At 41.4% G+C, this 17,965-nt stretch overlaps 1 protein-coding gene across 1 annotated transcript; it reads right to left on the reverse strand.

Moving 5' to 3' along the window:
- Window positions 1-2,098: 2,098 nt before the first annotated feature.
- LOC146625922 (uncharacterized) lies at window positions 2,099-17,168 on the reverse strand. Its single transcript, XM_085363028.1, has 2 exons — window positions 17,070-17,168; window positions 2,099-4,729 (listed from the first exon to the last, which is right to left on the reverse strand). The coding sequence occupies exon 2, from the start codon at window positions 4,722-4,724 to the stop codon at window positions 3,051-3,053; it is 1,674 nt and encodes a 557-aa protein (XP_085219154.1). The 5' UTR covers window positions 4,725-4,729; window positions 17,070-17,168; the 3' UTR covers window positions 2,099-3,050.
- Between the last annotated feature and the right edge of the window lie 797 nt (window positions 17,169-17,965).

Below are 17,965 nucleotides of genomic sequence, written 5' to 3' on the forward strand. Positions count from 1 at the left end.
CACAATTATGCGACCCTCTGGTGTGGCAGACCAAAAAACACATCAGAGGTGGGCAACTCCAGGCCTCGAGGGCCGGTGTCCTGCAGGTTTTAGATGTGTCCTTGATTCAACACAGCTGATTTAAATGACTAAATTACCTCCTCAACATGTCTTGAGGTTCTCCAGAGGCCTGGTAATGAACTAATCATTTTATTCAGGTGTGTTGATCCAGGGTGAGATCTACAACCTGTAGGACACTGGCCCTCGAGGCCTGGAGTTGCCCACCCCTGACCTAAACCCTTCTTGTAACGGATATTAATGTTAAAGTAAAGACCAGCTCATGAGGCGTTGGTTGCTGTTCTGCATCGGGGGGGTATGGTCGGAAAATACAATGGTTGGTAGAGGATTGGACCCAAGGTACACTTCGAAATGCTGCAAGGCTAAAGCCTAATTTTCAATCGTGCTGTAATGTAGCTGGTGTTTTATACATTTTTTGAAAAGAAACAGACGGGATGGTCAACGTCATCTTCATCCTAATTGACCAAAATTAGCATTATCACACTAAAGAAAATCCCTTTGACAATTTGGCAGTACAAGTTATTGACGGACTTCTATCTGTCAATAACTTGTACTGCCTGAGATATTCATTAGAAACTTTTACTCAAGCTAACTTCCCTTTGTTTCTACTGCTCTCCATAACTGATAATCTTTGGCAAATTCTCAAATAGTTCCATACAGAAATGTAATCAGTTTTTGCCAAAGGATACAAAATTCAATCTTAATTAAGCATTCATGTGTATGAGCAGTGCATGTAGAGTGATCAAATTAATATGTTGCATACCAGCATTCACTGATACATGTAACACTGTCTACTGGACACTTAGTTACAATTAGTATTGCTTTCCCTCAAATCCCTCGTCAGCCAGAAGTGACTGGTCACAAAACACGAGCTACAGCTGATTCCCAAAGGGAGGACATGAAAATTCCTAGACACTCTGGGCTGGCTGTGTCTGCAGGTCTCGCCGCAAGAAACTGATAAGAGATTCGTCCTTTGGCAGCAATTACGGCTGATGAAAATTGCTTAAATATTACTACAAATAGCAGTGGAATTTTCTCGAAAGCTCAACATTATTCCCAACATACTGGATGTCAGTGTGGGCCTTGGGAGATGCAGGTCATTCAGATTGGCACCTTGGTGGCTGAATAAGCATTTGTCATTGTGGTATACCATATGGTGAGGCATGTACCAAAACTCACCATCAGTGCGAGCAGGTGTTTCAGTTTGACCAGAAGGTAATCTGTTCTGACATTCTGCTTCTCTCTGTGATCAGATGATGGGAATAATGTTTAGTTTTTAAGATTACACGGATGTTTGCACAGAACAGATAACACCATTCATATAGTCAACATATTTTACATAATATTAACATGACAATATTAACATCCACTTTGTTCTGCGTGCATAGATTTTAACCCATGTTGCACCAGTGGCCTTTTAATTATGAGTTTTATTTAGACTTTTAGTAAATAGCCATGCAATTCATGAAACAAGAATCAGGAGGTTCTGGTAGAATTCTGTTGCTTTTTAATTGGACGGTTTGACTAAACTTAGAAAACATACAAAATTAATAACAGTTCAAAGGAAATCTTTCTACATGCTGGCTGCCAGCTTCAGACAGGCATGTGAAATGCATATACTATTATTATATATTGTACATATATTTATTAGTTTCAGATGTAGCCATTCTTGTATTTTGCTTGTTTACATTATTGTATTTTGCACAACTCTGTTGCTTGTGAAGCTCGCACACAAGAATTTCACTCACATGTGCTGTACCAATGTACCTGCACATGTGATGTGTCAATAAAAGTGATTTGACTTGATTTTCCATGTCTTTTGTGAACATTTCAAACTGTGTAGCTCTAACAGGCGGTTGGCTAACACATACAGCACCACCTCATTACAACGATGAGAGGTTCCAGTGGAAAAAATACATACTGCAATAACAATAAAGCAACAGCACTTTTTCCAGTTGTTACACTTATATCTTTCATTACAAGCAATTCATGTTAGAATACTTACGGAATTAAGCACTGCTACTTTTAACATGGACATCATACTAAAAAGTGTTGCTTAGGTAACAAACAGGCAATTCACAGGATAAGTGTTCATATGGAGAGCCTTCAGTTTTCAGGCCCCTCTTCTGTGAAACCAGTTTCCAGTTTGGATTCAGGAGACAGACGCTATTTCTACTTTCACGATTAGGCTTAAAACTTTCCTTTTTGCTAAAGCGTATAGTTAGGGCTGGACCAAGTGACCCTGAATCCTCCCTTAGTTATGCTGCAATAGGTGTAGGCTGCCGGGGATTCCTTTCCGGGAGTTTTTCCTTTCCAGTCACCTTTCTCGCTCACTCTGTGTTAATAGACCTCTCTGCATGGAATCAAATCTGTTATTAATCTCTGTCTCTCTTCCACAGCATGTCTTGATCCTGTTTTTCTTCTTTGCCCCAACCAGATGGCCCCGCCCCTCCCTGAGCCTGGTTCTGCTGGAGGTTTCTTCCTGTGAAAAGGGAGTTTTTCCTTCCCCCTTCGCCAAAGTGCTTGTTCATAGGGGGTCATATGATTGTTGGGTTTTTTTCTGTATCTACTGTACAATATAAAGCGCCTTGAGGCAACTTTTGTTGTGATTTGGCGCTATATAAATAAAATTGAATTGAATTGAATATGCAACACTTATGAGGTCATAACTGATCTAATGGACTTCCACACAGTAACACTGAACAGGAGATTAAAGCTGAATTCTGTAAAGCCTGATTAAGATTGACCCAGCAGAAGAGCATTGGTTCAGATCCCTCGTGTTTCTAGCTGTGTTCAAATGAACTTTGTCAGGATAATGTCCCATTAGTCTGCCACTTTTGTCACAGCAGGACACTTTGTAGGTTTGCTGATGCCTCAATAGGTTTGTGTTACGGATGAAAGACTTCACACTGCTCATATTTCAGTGGATTAACTTTAGTGTGGATGAGCTGATGATTTTTTAGATGATGAAACCTAGCACAAGACTTTCCACACTAAGCACAGTTGAAAGGTTTAACTCCAGTATGAATGAGCTGATGTCGTTTTAAGTTGCAACTCTGAGTAAAAGATTTTCCACATTGATTACAGATAAATGATTTAACTCCACTGTGGATGAGTTGATGTCTTTTTAAGTGACCAATAAAAGTAAAAGACTTTCCACACTGATCACAAACAAATGCTTTAACGCCACTGTGGATGAGCTCATGTTGTTTTAAGTCTCTTTTCTGATTAAAAGACTTTCCACACTGATCACAGTTGAATGCCTTGACACCAGTATGAATGACCCGATGTGCTTTTAAGTAACCAAGCCGTGCAAACGACTTTCCACAGTGATCACAGCTGAAATGTTTAGCTCCTGGGTGGATGACCTCATGGACTTTTAAGCTGTAACTGTGAGCAAAAGCCTTTCCACACTGACCACAAACAAATGGTTTAACTCCACTGTGGATAACCTGATGCGTTTTTAAGTGACCAATCAGAGTAAATGACTTTCCACACTGATCACAACTGAAAGGTTTAACTCCACTGTGGGTGAGCAGATGGACTTTTAAGCTGTAACTGTGAGCAAAAGCTTTTCCACACTGACCACAAACAAATGCTTTAACTCCACTATGGATAACCTGATGCGATTTTAAGTGACCAATCTGAGTAAAAGACTTTCCACACTGATCACAGCTGAATGCTTTGACCCCAGCATGGATGAGCTGATGTGTTTTTATGTGGCCAATCTGAGTAAAACCCTTTCCACACTGACCACAAACAAATGATTTAACTCCAGCATGGATGACTTGATGTCTTTTTAAGTGACCAATCTGAGTAAAAGCTTTTCCACACTGACCACAAACAAATGATTTAACACCAGCATGCGTGACTTCATGTCTTTTTAAGTTACCAATCTGAGTAAAAGCTTTTCCACACTGACTACAAACAAATGATTTAACACCAGCATGCGTGACTTCATGTCTTTTTAAGTACCTTTTCTGAGTAAAGGACTTTCCACACTGATTGCAGCTGAATTCTTTAACTCCACTGTGGATGAGCTGATGTGTTTTTAAGTCGCTTTTCTGAGTAAAAGACTTTCCACATTGATCACAGCTGAATGCCTTGGCACCAGTATGAATGACCTGATGTGCTTTTAAGTGATCAAGGCGATTAAAAGACTTTCCACACTGATCACAGCTGAATGCTTTGACTCCAGCATGGATGAGCTGATGTACTTTTAAGTTGCTACTCAGAGTAAAAGACTTTCCACACTGATCACAGCGGAACGCCTTGACACCAGTATGAATGAGCTGATGTCTTTTTAAGTTGCTACTCAGAGTAAAAGACTTTCCACATTGATCACAGCTGAATGCCTTAATACCAGTATGAATGAGCTGATGAGTTTTTAAGGGACCAAGTCGATTAAAAGACTTTCCACACTGATCACAGCTGAATGCTTTGACTCCAGTATGGATGAGCTGATGTACTTTTAAGCTGCTACTCCGAGTGAAAGACTTTCCACATTGATCACAGGTAAAGCTTCTGTTCCCACTATCGATGCACTGGCGTCTTCTGGGCTGCTTCATAGTGGTCAAAGGGACAACAACTGGATCTGTGCTTGCCGGCGTTGGCTGTTTTTTGCTGATGTCCTCAATGTGTTGAGGTTTTGGCCTGCTTTCCCACATCTCTCCTATAATGACAAAGAAATAAAACAGAAAACCAAATGCAGTTATGGTAAGAAGTAACCCATAAACTGTACAGATGTACACATGGCATTCTTAGAACCTTATTCAGATCAAAAGCATCCTCATAAATAAAATATCAATTTCAGAATTTTTAAAAAATATTTGTACTTCGCATTGCTTCTTAATACTTCTCCTTTAATGGTTTTTGTCTATTTCTACTACTATTTACACTGTAGATATATAGTGAAGATTAAAGACTCAAAGGGTTTATTGTCATATGTACAAGAAGAAAAAGCATTTCTCTGTGCAATGAAATTCTTTCTTTGCTGCCACACACACATGCCGGTTAAGTTAAGGGTTGAAAGAAAGTATGTATATATACACAAATGACACCACATAAAATATAAATAATACAAATAAATAAGTGAAGATAAAATTTAAATCTGAGATAGAAAATAAACCCCCACGTATAAGCTTAAAAACACTACAAAAGACCAAGGATAAAGGAGGATTAGAACTACCTAACTTTCAGCACTACTTCTTAGCCAACAGGCTTCAGTTTACCTCAGGATGGCTAAAACATACCCTCTTAGATGAACCTTTGCTAGATGTAGAACAAGCACTTTGCAATAATCTAGAGCTTATCAGCTCAAACATCCAACGACATGAATGCTTCAAAAGCGTCAACATCGGCTCTTCTCTGACAGCATAGTGGGAGTTTCTAAAATTGACGGCGTCTTCATTAATCCCATGCAAACGTACACCTATCTGGAACAACCCTGACATATTACAAAACAATAATATGATAAACTTTTCAGCTTGGAGTGGTAAAGGAATCAAATATTTAGAACATATACTAGAAGGAACAGAATTTATTTCATTTGACAGACTAGTTATACAATATGGAATCAACAAGAAAAGATTTTTAGAATATCAACAAATTAAATCCATAGTAAAAAAGAAATTTAAACCAGGTCAAGTTGAACTACAAACACCACCAAGTGTGGTTCAATTTCTTACTCTTAAAACCCCCAAATTACTATCCAAAATATACAGAATGCTTTCTAAAACAGATGAATCAATATCACTTCCTATTGCAAAATGGGAAGCGGATTTATCAGTTAACTTAGACCAAAACTTCTGGTCTCAGATTTGCTTAAAAACCTTTCATCTAATTAGAAATCCCAGTCTTCAATTAATTCAATACAAAAATATTACATAGAGTGCACTATACAGGTCATCGGATGTTCAAGATGGGCTTTACGTCTACCAACAACTGCTCACACTGTCAAACCAAAACACCGGACATTTATATCCACGCTCTTTGGTTCTGTCCACCAGTTCAGAAGTTTTGGTGCGAGATATGTGAAGACTTATCAAAGTGTCTGAAATGTAACATTCCAACTTCCCCCTTAGTGTGTTTGTTGGGCAGCTTAGATAATGTCACTTCAGAAAAGAATATCGCCCATATGGTTTTCACTGCCCTATGCATAGCCAAGAAAACAGTCCTCATGAACTGGAAAAATAAAAATAATCTTAATTCTAAACAATATAGAAATTATCTATTAAAAATGGTAAATGGCCCGCATTTGTATAGCGCTTTAGTCAGTCCCTAAGGACCCCAAAGCGCTTTACACTACATTCAGTCATTCACCCATTCACACACTGGCAATGGCAAGCTACAGTGGGGCAAAAAAGTATTTAGTCAGCCACCGATTGTGCAAGTTCCCCCACTTAAAATGATAACAGAGGTCAGTAATTTGCACCAGAGGTACACTTCAACTGTGAGACAGAATGTGAAAAAAAAATATCCATGAATTCACATGGTAGGATTTGTAAAGAATTTATTCGTAAATTAGGGTGGAAAATAAGTATTTGGTCACCTCAAACAAGGAAAATCTCTGGCTCTCACAGACCTGTAACATCCTCTGTAAGAAGCTTTTCTGTCCCCCACTCGTTACCTGTATGAATGGCACCTGTTTGAACTCATCATCTGTATAAAAGACACCTGTCCACAGCCTCAAACAGTCAGACTCCAAACTCCGCCATGGCCAAGACCAAAGAGCTTTCGAAGGACACCAGGAAAAGTATTGTAGACTTACACCAGACTTGGAAGAGTGAATCTACAATAGGCAAGCAGCTTGGTGTGAAAAAATCCAACTGTGGGAGCAATCATCAGAAAATGGAAGACATACAAGACCACTGATAATCTCCCTCGATCTGGGGCTCCACGCAAGATCTCATCCCGTGGGGTCAAAATGATCATGAGAACGGTGAGCAAAGATCCCAGAACCACACGGGGGGACCTGGTGAATGACCTGCAGAGAGCTGGGACCAAAGTAACAAAGGTCACCATCAGTAACACACTACAACGGCAGGGAATCAAATCCCGCAGTGCCAGACGTGTTCCGCTGCTGAAGCCAGTGCATGTCCAGGCCCGTCTGAAGTTTGCCAGAGAGCACATGGATGATACAGCAGAGGATTGGGAGAATGTCATGTGGTCAGATGAAACCAAAGTAGAACTTTTTGGTATAAACTCAACTCGTCGTGTTTGGAGGAAGAAGAATACTGAGTTGCATCCCAAGAACACCATACCTACTGTGAAGCATGGGGGTGGAAACATTATGCTATGGGGCTGTTTTTCTGCCAAGGGGACAGGACGACTGATCCGTGTTAATGACAGAATGAATGGGGCCATGTATCGTGAGATTTTGAGCCAAAACCTCCTTCCATCAGTGAGAACTTTGAAGATGAAACGAGGCTGGGTCTTCCAACATGACAATGATCCAAAACACACCGCCCAGGCAACAAAGGAGTGGCTCCGTAAGAAGCATTTGAAAGTCCTGGAGTGGCCTAGCCAGTCTCCAGACCTCAACCCCATAGAAAATCTGTGGCGGGAGTTGAAAGTCCGTGTTGCTCGGCGACAGCCCCAAAACATCACTGCTCTCGAGAAGATCTGCATGGAGGAATGGGCCAAAATACCAGCTACTGTGTGTTCAAACCTGGTAAAGACCTATAGTAAACGTTTGACCTCTGTTATTGCCAACAAAGGTTATGTTACAAAGTATTGAGTTGTATTTTTGTTATTGACCAAATACTTATTTTCCACCCTGATTTACGAATAAATTCTTTACAAATCCTACCATGTGGATTCATGGATTTTTTTTTTTTCCACATTCTGTCTCTCACAGTTGAAGCGTACCTCTGGTGCAAATTACTGACCTCTGTCATCATTTTAGGTGGGGGAACTTGCACAATCGGTGGCTGACTAAATATTTTTTTGCCCCACTGTACATTGTAGGCACAGCTGCCCTGGGGCACACTGACAGAGGCGAGGCTGCCGGACACTGGCGCCACCGGGCCCTCTGACCACCACCAGTAGGCAAACAAGGTTAGTATGCAGCCAGGAGGCAGCCTGGGATCGAACCACCGACCTTCTGATTAGTGGCTGACCTGCTCTGCCACCTGAGCTACAGCCATCGAGATTACATTAGTCTCGATACAGCCTCTGCCACCACATCAGATCAATTGCTCTGGGCTCCTTTGATTAGCTCCATCACCTAGTGGGGGTGGGGGGGGGTGGGGGGGTCATAGTTTTGTCCCACCTTCGCTGTTGTGATTGGTGTGGGGGTAGGGACATGCTTAGGGCGTCAGGGGATTCCCCAGGAGCATCTTCCTTGGGGGGGCTCAACCCGGGATAGCAGTCATGGCCTATTAGGGGCTCTGTTGGCTCTTAGGTGACTGTTTCCTCGTGGCTGCGTGCAGCGGGGCTAGGGGAGGGTCGACACTGCTGTTCTGGGCCCCGGTCCGGATGGGCCTTCTCACACCCCCGTTCTCTGCGACCTGCTGGAGCGGGGGGGCCAGGAGGAGGAGTTGGCCGTCCGACTGGGGTCTGGAGTGTGGGGCCTCCCTGCTGCTGCGGAGTCGGGGTGGTCTGCTTCTCCCCACCGCAGGGAAAAGGGTAACACCACCTGGGTCTGGGTGCAGTTTCCCCCTCCAGGGGCAAGGGTACCTAGACCCGGTTCTTAGAGTACGCTTGGGGAGTGTGATTGTGTGTACAGCGTCTCTTTATGTCTGTCTCCACGTTGGTTGAGTGTGGAGTAAGTGCATATGAGAGCATGAGGGTGGGAATGGATGTTTGCATCTGTGTGTGCCTGTATGTCTTGTCTATATGTCAGGTTGGGTATCAGACGCCACCTCTCTGGGGACATCTCAGGCCCTCAAAGGTAAGGAGGCCTATCTCCCCGCACCACTTCCCCTGCCAGTGGCAGATGCCCTCAGACATCGGTGCATTGGTGGTTCTTTGTGTCCGGGGATGGGCGCCCAGGTACACACCGACTCACTCCTTGGTGGCTGCTTATCGGGGCCTGGGGCTCGCTTGGGCCACTTCGGGGGTGGGGTGCCCTCAGCCTCTCAGCCTGGGACTCGGTTACTCTGTCTTATCAGTGCTGAGGGTGAGGTTGTTGTCCTCATACCATGACACCAGACAGGCCACCTCTCTCCTACAAGCCGTCATTCCACATATTGATTATAACGTGGAATGACGTTGAGATGTTCAATGATTTGGTGCAAATTATGGGAAAAGTAGGAGTTAAATGAGTTTAGAATAAACCTGCAATGATACTTGTCTCTGTGATGCTGAATACTTTATTACACTTATGAGTTGTAGTTGGTTGCAAATGTGAAGTTGTTTTAACCTAAAGACTTTGTCTTCTAGGATACAGGCTCTGGGTGGAGCTGGGAGTTAAACAAGCTAAACATTTAATTACTGACTAATGTTTTTACACTGGGTTACAGGTTGGAGTGAAGCTGCTCCAAGTGGGAAACCCTGGAGATTGTTGCACAGTCTCCCTAAAACATTCTTTTACATGTCTCATTGGGGAGTTGACACATGGCGAGAGCCGTGTGGCACAAGAGGAGTGTCATTTTTTTTAATTTGCATATGTCGTGAGGTGCCATGACGAGAAGGAGTGACTGAGGGGATCGTCCACAACGTGGAAGCTGAGGCCAGGAGAGAGGCTTCAGGAGGATCAGAGATCACCTTCAGCACAGCAGACATCGCGCAGAGAGCTGTGCTACTGGGCTTCTAGGAGATCATCAAGAGGAGTCTTTGCACAGCAGACAACTATAAGGAGTGGAAGAGTTTTGACGTTGAAGTTGAGGAAGACAACTAAGGTGTACGACATGCTCTGCCTTAAATCGTCCGGGGCATTGGAACATGAGAACCTGAGGGATGAAGGGAGGGTGCCAAGCTCCAAAAGTGACAGCGCAGAGGAGGTCCAGCGATGGACTTGTGGTTCTGTGAAAAGCACAAATGCCAGGTGACTGTGAAATAACTAACAGCACTTTTTCCACAAGTGAAGGCAGTGACTTACTATCCTGAAAGATTAGACCTAGTTGCTTGTGCTTTACCTCCATGCGTGAGATCAGTATATGCAGCGGCTCAAACTGTACAATGTTCCGGAAAATAGTTTTATTTCACCCTTTGACACTGTTAGTTCCACACGAGGTGGATGTTTTACTACTGCATGCTAAAATGACCTTTCTGTAAGCTACAAGACACTTGTCTCTAATGTCACTATTACTCTCACAACCACACAATCATAAAATGGGGCACAATTCTGAATCCGTCAACCCTTTTGCCAATGAAAGAAGAGGGCACTGCTCATGAGTGTAGAGAGCACGTGGAGGAGGAGTGTAAGCCCAGGGATGACGTAATAGATGTGCCACTCGTTGAGGGAAAGGTTTGGTTTGTTGATGGTTTGAGCTTTACAACAGCAGAAGGACAGGCTAAAACAGGTTTTTACTGTAGTAGATAGTGAGAAAGTTATCTGTGCAGGACAACTAGCATGTTTCATATCTGCTTAAGCAGCAGAGATAGTAGCTTTAACGGAAGCGTGTAAAGCTGCAGAGAGACAATATACACTGATGGCCAATATGCATTTGCTACATTACATTTCTTTGAAGTGCAGTGGGTGAGACGAGATGTGACAGCCTCTACAGGGAAGCCTGTAGAACACGCCAAACTCCTGCAAAATCTGCTGGAAGCAATAATATTGCCCAGTAGAATTGCCATTTGTAAATGTGTACACACATGTGAGGGAAAGATCCAGTTGCATTAGGGAATGCTTTTGCAGATAAGATCACAAGAGAGGCAGCTTTCGGAGCACATGGTGTTCACATTTTAGCAGTGCAACACCAACAGATGTTGCCTATTATACGAGATGTACTGGCAGACATGCAGGCCCACTCACCTACTGCAGAAAAACAGTTTGGCTCACAAAAGCAGCGAGCTTGCAGGATGGTGTTTATTGTCTATGTAATAACCCAATACTGCCTCAGAATTTGTATGACCGCTGCGATTTTGAACCATGGGCCGTGCCATGTCTCGACAGGAGGGATGATGGCAGCAGTAGAGCAACATTTTCATAATCTAGGATTTAATACTTTAAAAAAAAAAATTAAAAAAAATTAGGGCTGAACGATATATCGCATTTGCGATAATATCGCGACATGATCAAGTGCAATTTTCTAACCGCAAAGGCTGCGATTATACTGCGATTATATTATACAATTCATGGGCTGCATCCTCCTGAGGCCGCATTTGTAGACCGATTACGTCACAGCGACGCGCCGAAGGCTGTCCAAATTACTACCATATCCCAGAATTCATAGCGCGGCCCAGCCAAACTCCAGTTTCCAGCAATGGCGGCCGCTACTAAGTTTTAAAATTACTCATACTAATCTTTCTGGGTCACAAAATAAACTTTTAACATATTTTCAGGCGAGAAAGTAGTTGTGTAAACATCAAATATCTGCTCGGTTTATCAAGATATCCCATATTTGCAAAAGTGCTTCGACGTTTTCAGAGGCGTCTGCTACCCACCAGCTCGACAGCTAGCCGGGAGCTCGAGGGTTACTGATGCGGCCGAGAACGGCACAACTCCTGGCACATCATTTTCAGATCACCGCGGAGTTTCGCTGCTCGGGTTAAACGTAATATATAAGTCACTTAGACAACCTAAAAATGTTATTGTTGGGCTTTTTTCAGTGTTTTGTTTGTTCGTGAGTAAATCGGTTTGGCTGAGATTAAAGTTATTAGATTAGATAAAATAAAACTTTATTAATCCCCCGGGTGGGTTCCTCCTTGGTTTTCACACAGCTGACTAAACGTCAAACAGAAAACTTATTAAACAGAAGTATGAGACAGTCGAGAATTTACACCAGTGTCTGGTTATATTTTAGATAGCAAGAAGCAGACGGCCGAGTTTATTAAACTCCACCGAGACAGCGGTGACGCTAATCAGAACTAGACCGTCCAATTTCACGCCTTTAAACTTTAAAGGCGTGTTTGTGTGTGTGTTTATACAATTGCTATTATGTTTGCACTTTATGTGTAATGTTACTGACTGCAGAGATCAGTAAGATGTGTGTATTTTTTATTTATTAGTTTTATTTATTTAATATTATTTTTTAATTGAATGACTGTCTAGTAGTTCACAGATGTCGAAAAACTGAGTGTGGTAAAGCCACTGATTTTTTTTATGTATATTTCTGCAATCTGCACATTGTACTGACTTTCATTTTAATGTTTACACCAGGGTTCCTTGTCAGCACTTTATGCTCAGATGTTTGTAAGCTAAAAATAAACTATTGTGTATGTTCAAATATACTGTTGTGATTGAAGAAGTTAAATAAAAATGTCAGTCATCAATTCATGCATCACCTCATGTCATCATAACAGAGGTCTGTCTTCCAGGAAAGAACAGTTTAAAATTAATGTAATATAGTATTGGCCATACTATATGATGTATTGCTTGTCTTTGTTTAATAATACAGAAGACAAAGACCTTAAAAAATAATCGCATATCGCATCGCAATCGCAATATTGGGGCAAAAAAAAAAAAAAAATCGCAATTAGATTATTTTCCATAATCGTTCAGCCCTAAAAAAAATTGCAGGTCATGTATGATATGTTGCAAGAACAATTCTCGGGGTAATTTGAGACCTAAGAGAGGGAAATTCCCCAGACCCAGTCACCCATTTCAAGTTATTCACATGGACTTTATAGAGCTGTCTAACTGTAATAACTATAAGTACTGTTTTGTGATAGTGTGCCCTTTTTCAAAGTGGGTAGAAATCGTCCCAACTAGGGAAGCAGATGCCATTTCGGTTGCCAAAGCCATATGTAAGAATATCATCCGGGACACGGGATTCCGGAGACCTCCGGAGTTATATCTGACTCACTGCAGGACATTGAACAGCTAAACAAACTGGAAGCAGGCCAGTTACCCATGTGTATGAAGGGCAATGGATTAGTCCAAGTTGGAGATTTACCATGGAATTTGTGCAACGTCACCCATTCTTTTTGTCCTCTGCAAGAAGGGGTGTAAACAGAAAAGAGTTTTGTCTACATTTACCATCATGAACACTTCTCTAAGCTGGTTGAGGTTTTGAGCCAAGAAGATCAAAACAGCTTGATCTAATTTCCTTCTAAAAATCTTTTTCTGCAGAGACAACAGGAAAGGAGAAGTGTTGTAAATGCAGATAATTCACCAGTTGACTCTAACCCCCACAGGATGCCTACAGTGAGAAGATTTGGGGGGTTGATAGGAGTCATAAAAAGGAGTGTTGACCAGGCTGCAGCTTTGAAGTTAGCTGAAAGCAACATGGACCAAACAATAAAATCAACTGATGTGTGTGAATGCCTATGTCTGTATACAGTTGGATTGTAGTGACATATGATTTTTGAGAATGTTGATTCTTCTTGTTTGATTGTTGACATCCAGTTGTTTACTTGCAAGTTGTAGTTTACTGTGTATGAGATCAATGAGAAGCAGGTTAACTGCTTAAAAGAATTAAGTGTGATGTTTTGCTGCAATAGGAGGTGAATGACATGACAGAAGCCTGTGTATAAATGACGCCTGCGCTGAAAATGTCAAGCAACTGGTGCATGGCTGAGAATATACTACACAGGAATAATTTGGAGCATACAAATAACAAAACAGGAGGGAAATGCTAAAGTGAATTGTTAAATGTTGTCATTTTTATACTTACCATCTCTACATTGTTTCAACTCTGTGATGAAAGGAATAGAGATGGAAAATGTGACGTCATTCAGGGGTAAAACCGCAAAGGATTCTGGGAACTTGTGGCAAGAGGTACAAGCGCACGCAGGCTTTCAATTGAAATCAGTTACACTGTGATAAAAAGAAACACAAAAAAATGGCAAGAAGCTGCTGTATTATTAACTGCAATAGCCGGTCCCATGACAGCCACGGGAAGCCGACGGGTAAAGAGATCGGTTGTTATCGGATTACGTCGTTGAAGAGAAATTGTTCGAGCCATGTTTCCGAAGTAACAAAGAGGCGACTGGATTGCAGCCATTCAAAGACCAAATATAACGTCCCAGAACACTCCAGCTCACAGGTTAGTCTGCTATAAGCATTCCCACAAAGGTCAGTCTGCTGTTGTAGTTAATGCGTCATTTTTCTTAACATAATTGGTGATATAGGTTACAAGCAAGTCTGGCGCTGAACAGAAATTGTCGCGCTATGCTCCTTTGTTTATTGTGCATAAATAGTGAATTGTCCTGACACAATATTGCGTTTCGCTTCTGTTATTACCATGGTACATTGACAAAAACATATACTTTTATTCACAGGATAAAACAGTTGTTTTCTATCACTAATTGCCCAGTACGATTACAGCATACAATATTATTGTCACTGCTACATTTCTGTGATGCGTACCAGAAATTATTTCCACTACTAATTAATTACCGTTGAGCTTAGGGCTGAACGATTATGGAAAATAATCTAATTGCGATTTTTTTGCCCCAATATTGCGATTGCGATGCGATATGCGATTATTTTTTAAGGTCTTTGTCTTCTGTATTATTAAACAAAGACAAGCAATACATCATATAGTATGGCCAATACTATATTACATTAATTTTAAACTGTTCTTTCCTGGAAGACAGACCTCTGTTATGATGACATGAGGTGATGCATGAATTGATGACTGACATTTTTATTTTACTTCTTCAATCACAACAGTATATTTGAACATACACAATAGTTTATTTTTAGCTTACAAACATCTGAGCATAAAGTGCTGACAAGGAACCCTGGTGTAAACATTAAAATGAAAGTCAGTACAATGTGCAGATTGCAGAAATATACATAAACAAAATCAGTGGCTTTACCACACTCAGTTTTTCGACATCTGTGAACTACTAGACAGTCATTCAATTAAAAAATAATATTAAATAAATAAAACTAATAAATAAAAAATACACACATCTTACTGATCTCTGCAGTCACTAAAATTACACATAAAGTGCAAACATAATAGCAATTGTATAAACACACACACAAACACGCCTTTAAAATTTAAAGGCGTGAAATTGGACGGTCTAGTTCTGATTAGCGTCACCGCTGTCTCGGTGGAGTTTAATAAACTCGGCCGTCTGCTTCTTGCTATCTAAAATATAACCAGACACTGGTGTAAATTCTCGACTGTCTCATACTTCTGTTTAATAAGTTTTCTGTTTGACGTTTAGTCAGCTGTGTGAAAACCAAGGAGGAACCCACCCGGGGGATTAATAAAGTTTTATTTTATCTAATCTAATAACTTTAATCTCAGCCAAACCGATTTACTCACGAACAAACAAAACACTGAAAAAAGCCCAACAATAACATTTTTAGGTTGTCTAAGTGACTTATATATTACGTTTAACCCGAGCAGCGAAACTCCGCGGTGATCTGAAAATGATGTGCCGGGAGTTGTGCCGTTCTCGGCCGCATCAGTAACCCTCGAGCTCCCGGCTAGCTGTCGAGCTGGTGGGTAGCAGACGCCTCTGAAAACGTCGAAGCACTTTTGCAAATATGGGATATCTTGATAAACCGAGCAGATATTTGATGTTTACACAACTACTTTCTCGCCTGAAAATATGTTAAAAGTTTATTTTGTGACCCAGAAAGATTAGTATGAGTAATTTTAAAACTTAGTAGCGGCCGCCATTGCTGGAAACTGGAGTTTGGCTGGGCCGCGCTATGAATTCTGGGATATGGTAGTAATTTGGACAGCCTTCGGCGCGTCGCTGTGACGTAATCGGTCTACAAATGCGGCCTCAGGAGGATGCAGCCCATGAATTTGGACATGTCCAGAGTATAATCGCAGCCTTTGCGGTTAGAAAATTGCACTTGATCATGTCGCGATATTATCGCAAATGCGATATATCGTTCAGCCCTAGTTGAGCTCAAAGGTCCCATTAATAAACTGTTAACGAATGTGTATTTATGAAGACGATTTGTGAGACTGGTAAACTTATGATATGTACGATGGTCTTTCGTTCTACACGGTGCATTTCAAGGTCCTGTACCCATCCGTCGGTAAACTGTACCTGGGCTTGTTGCAGTGACCCGAAGTTACTAAACTTCACGAGTGTATGCACTCACTCCAAGAACGTATGATTATAAATATGAGCGTGGTGAAAGTTGGGCAGCACGCTAACGTCTTTTGTCCACTCTGTGTGCTCGTACGGGTCTAACCCTTTCACTCCTTTGATTTTTTCCTCGTATCTCTTCTTTGACTTTTCATCAAGTCTGTCTTTGTACGGACCGGCATTGTTCTCCTTTGTTTTGTACATACCTTTTTGGGGGCAAAGAAAAGCCAAGAAGGTATTGGAACGGGAGAATGAACGTTTTGCGGTGCTGCAAATGCTTGCGTTTGATGTGGTACTTGGATTGTTTTGCCACGAGTTCCCAGCATGCAATGCGCGAAAGTCACGTGGTCTGTCGATCTCTATACCTATTTTTCTCTAAACAATTTGAAATTTAGGCCCTGAAATACTCTGCAAGAAACCAAGAAACCTATTCTCCATTTCACCGAGTTAAAACAAATATGTCGTGGGCATTTAATTAGAAGAAACAGTAATAAGATAAGATAAGATAATAGTGTTTCACCCAGAGTTTTGGGCTTTCACAGCAAAACCTCACAGACGTCAGTGTTGTAGTTCACTCCGACTGGAGGTCCAAATGATTTCAGTGAATCCAAACTAAGAAATAAAATCAGAACAATCACATGTGAACACCATCCACCTTCAACCCACTATGAGCCTTCATATGAGACTAAATCACATAAACTACCTCTGAAAAATCATTGGATCTATTTGTACACATGTCGTATGGAGTCGTATTCCCCTCGTGTTATCACACAGCAACTAAAGCAGCTAGCAGCATGCTAAGATAACTAGCTAAAGGCTAGCGCCAGCTTAATCACGTGTTCAGTCACATATGCTGTGATGTGATGTACCCATAAAAGTGATTTGAGATTGGTTACCTGTGCAGGAGAAAAGACCAAAGACTAGTGATGTGTCCTGTGTGTCGACGCTTCGATACCTGTGTCGGGTAATCTCGGCGAGTTTTTGTGAAACGCGTATCGAGGCTCGCTTTGATTACGTATGCAGTGACGTTCGAGGCCTCGCGGGCAGTCCGTACCATGTGACTGATTCAGGAACTGGCTCGCCGGTTCGCGCCAGATTCGAAATAAAGTGGGCAGCAAAACACAGCTGATTTCCCATCACACTGTGTTGTTGAACCGATTACGTACGTGTTACATAGTTACTTGAGCATTTATTATTTGATGGAACGAGCAAGGAAGAGATTTTTTTTAAATCTCATCTCTTCAAATAAAGTATGCACACAGTAATAAATATCACGAATGATTAGTACCATAATATAAATAAACAACACCACATATCCTATAATCTGATTTCTGTCTTTTTTTTTAAAAAAGTGAAGCGCCACACACTAGTTTGTGTCATTATCCAGATGTACATAAGCACGATTACAGTTACTAGGGGTGGGTTTTGATTATCGATTAAAATCGATACTTGGATAACGTCATATCGATTCATTAAAATCCTGAATCATTTTTTTAAATATAAATTAATTTTGCCCGAAATGCCAGAATCTCAGGTTAAACCTCACAAAATTTCAACAACCACCAAACAGCTAAAGCAGTGAATGAGAGCAGGAACACGGATTCTGCACAAAGACGTAAACACAAAGCACAGAGCCTCCGACGGATCTCTCTCCAAACAATATTGAGCGAACCAGCAGCAAAAGAAGATCCAAACTACGCTTCACATAAACATCGTCATGAATTCACTCTGACTTTTGCTGTTTTGTTTCCACCACAATAAAATCACACTTCATGCACAGCTCTCTCTCTGT

This window comes from Diplotaxodon limnothrissa, linkage group LG9, assembly GCF_057381915.1.
Source record: "Diplotaxodon limnothrissa isolate DT_005_m linkage group LG9, D_limnothrissa_male_GT1.1, whole genome shotgun sequence".
Classification (NCBI taxonomy): Eukaryota; Metazoa; Chordata; class Actinopteri; order Cichliformes; family Cichlidae; genus Diplotaxodon; species Diplotaxodon limnothrissa.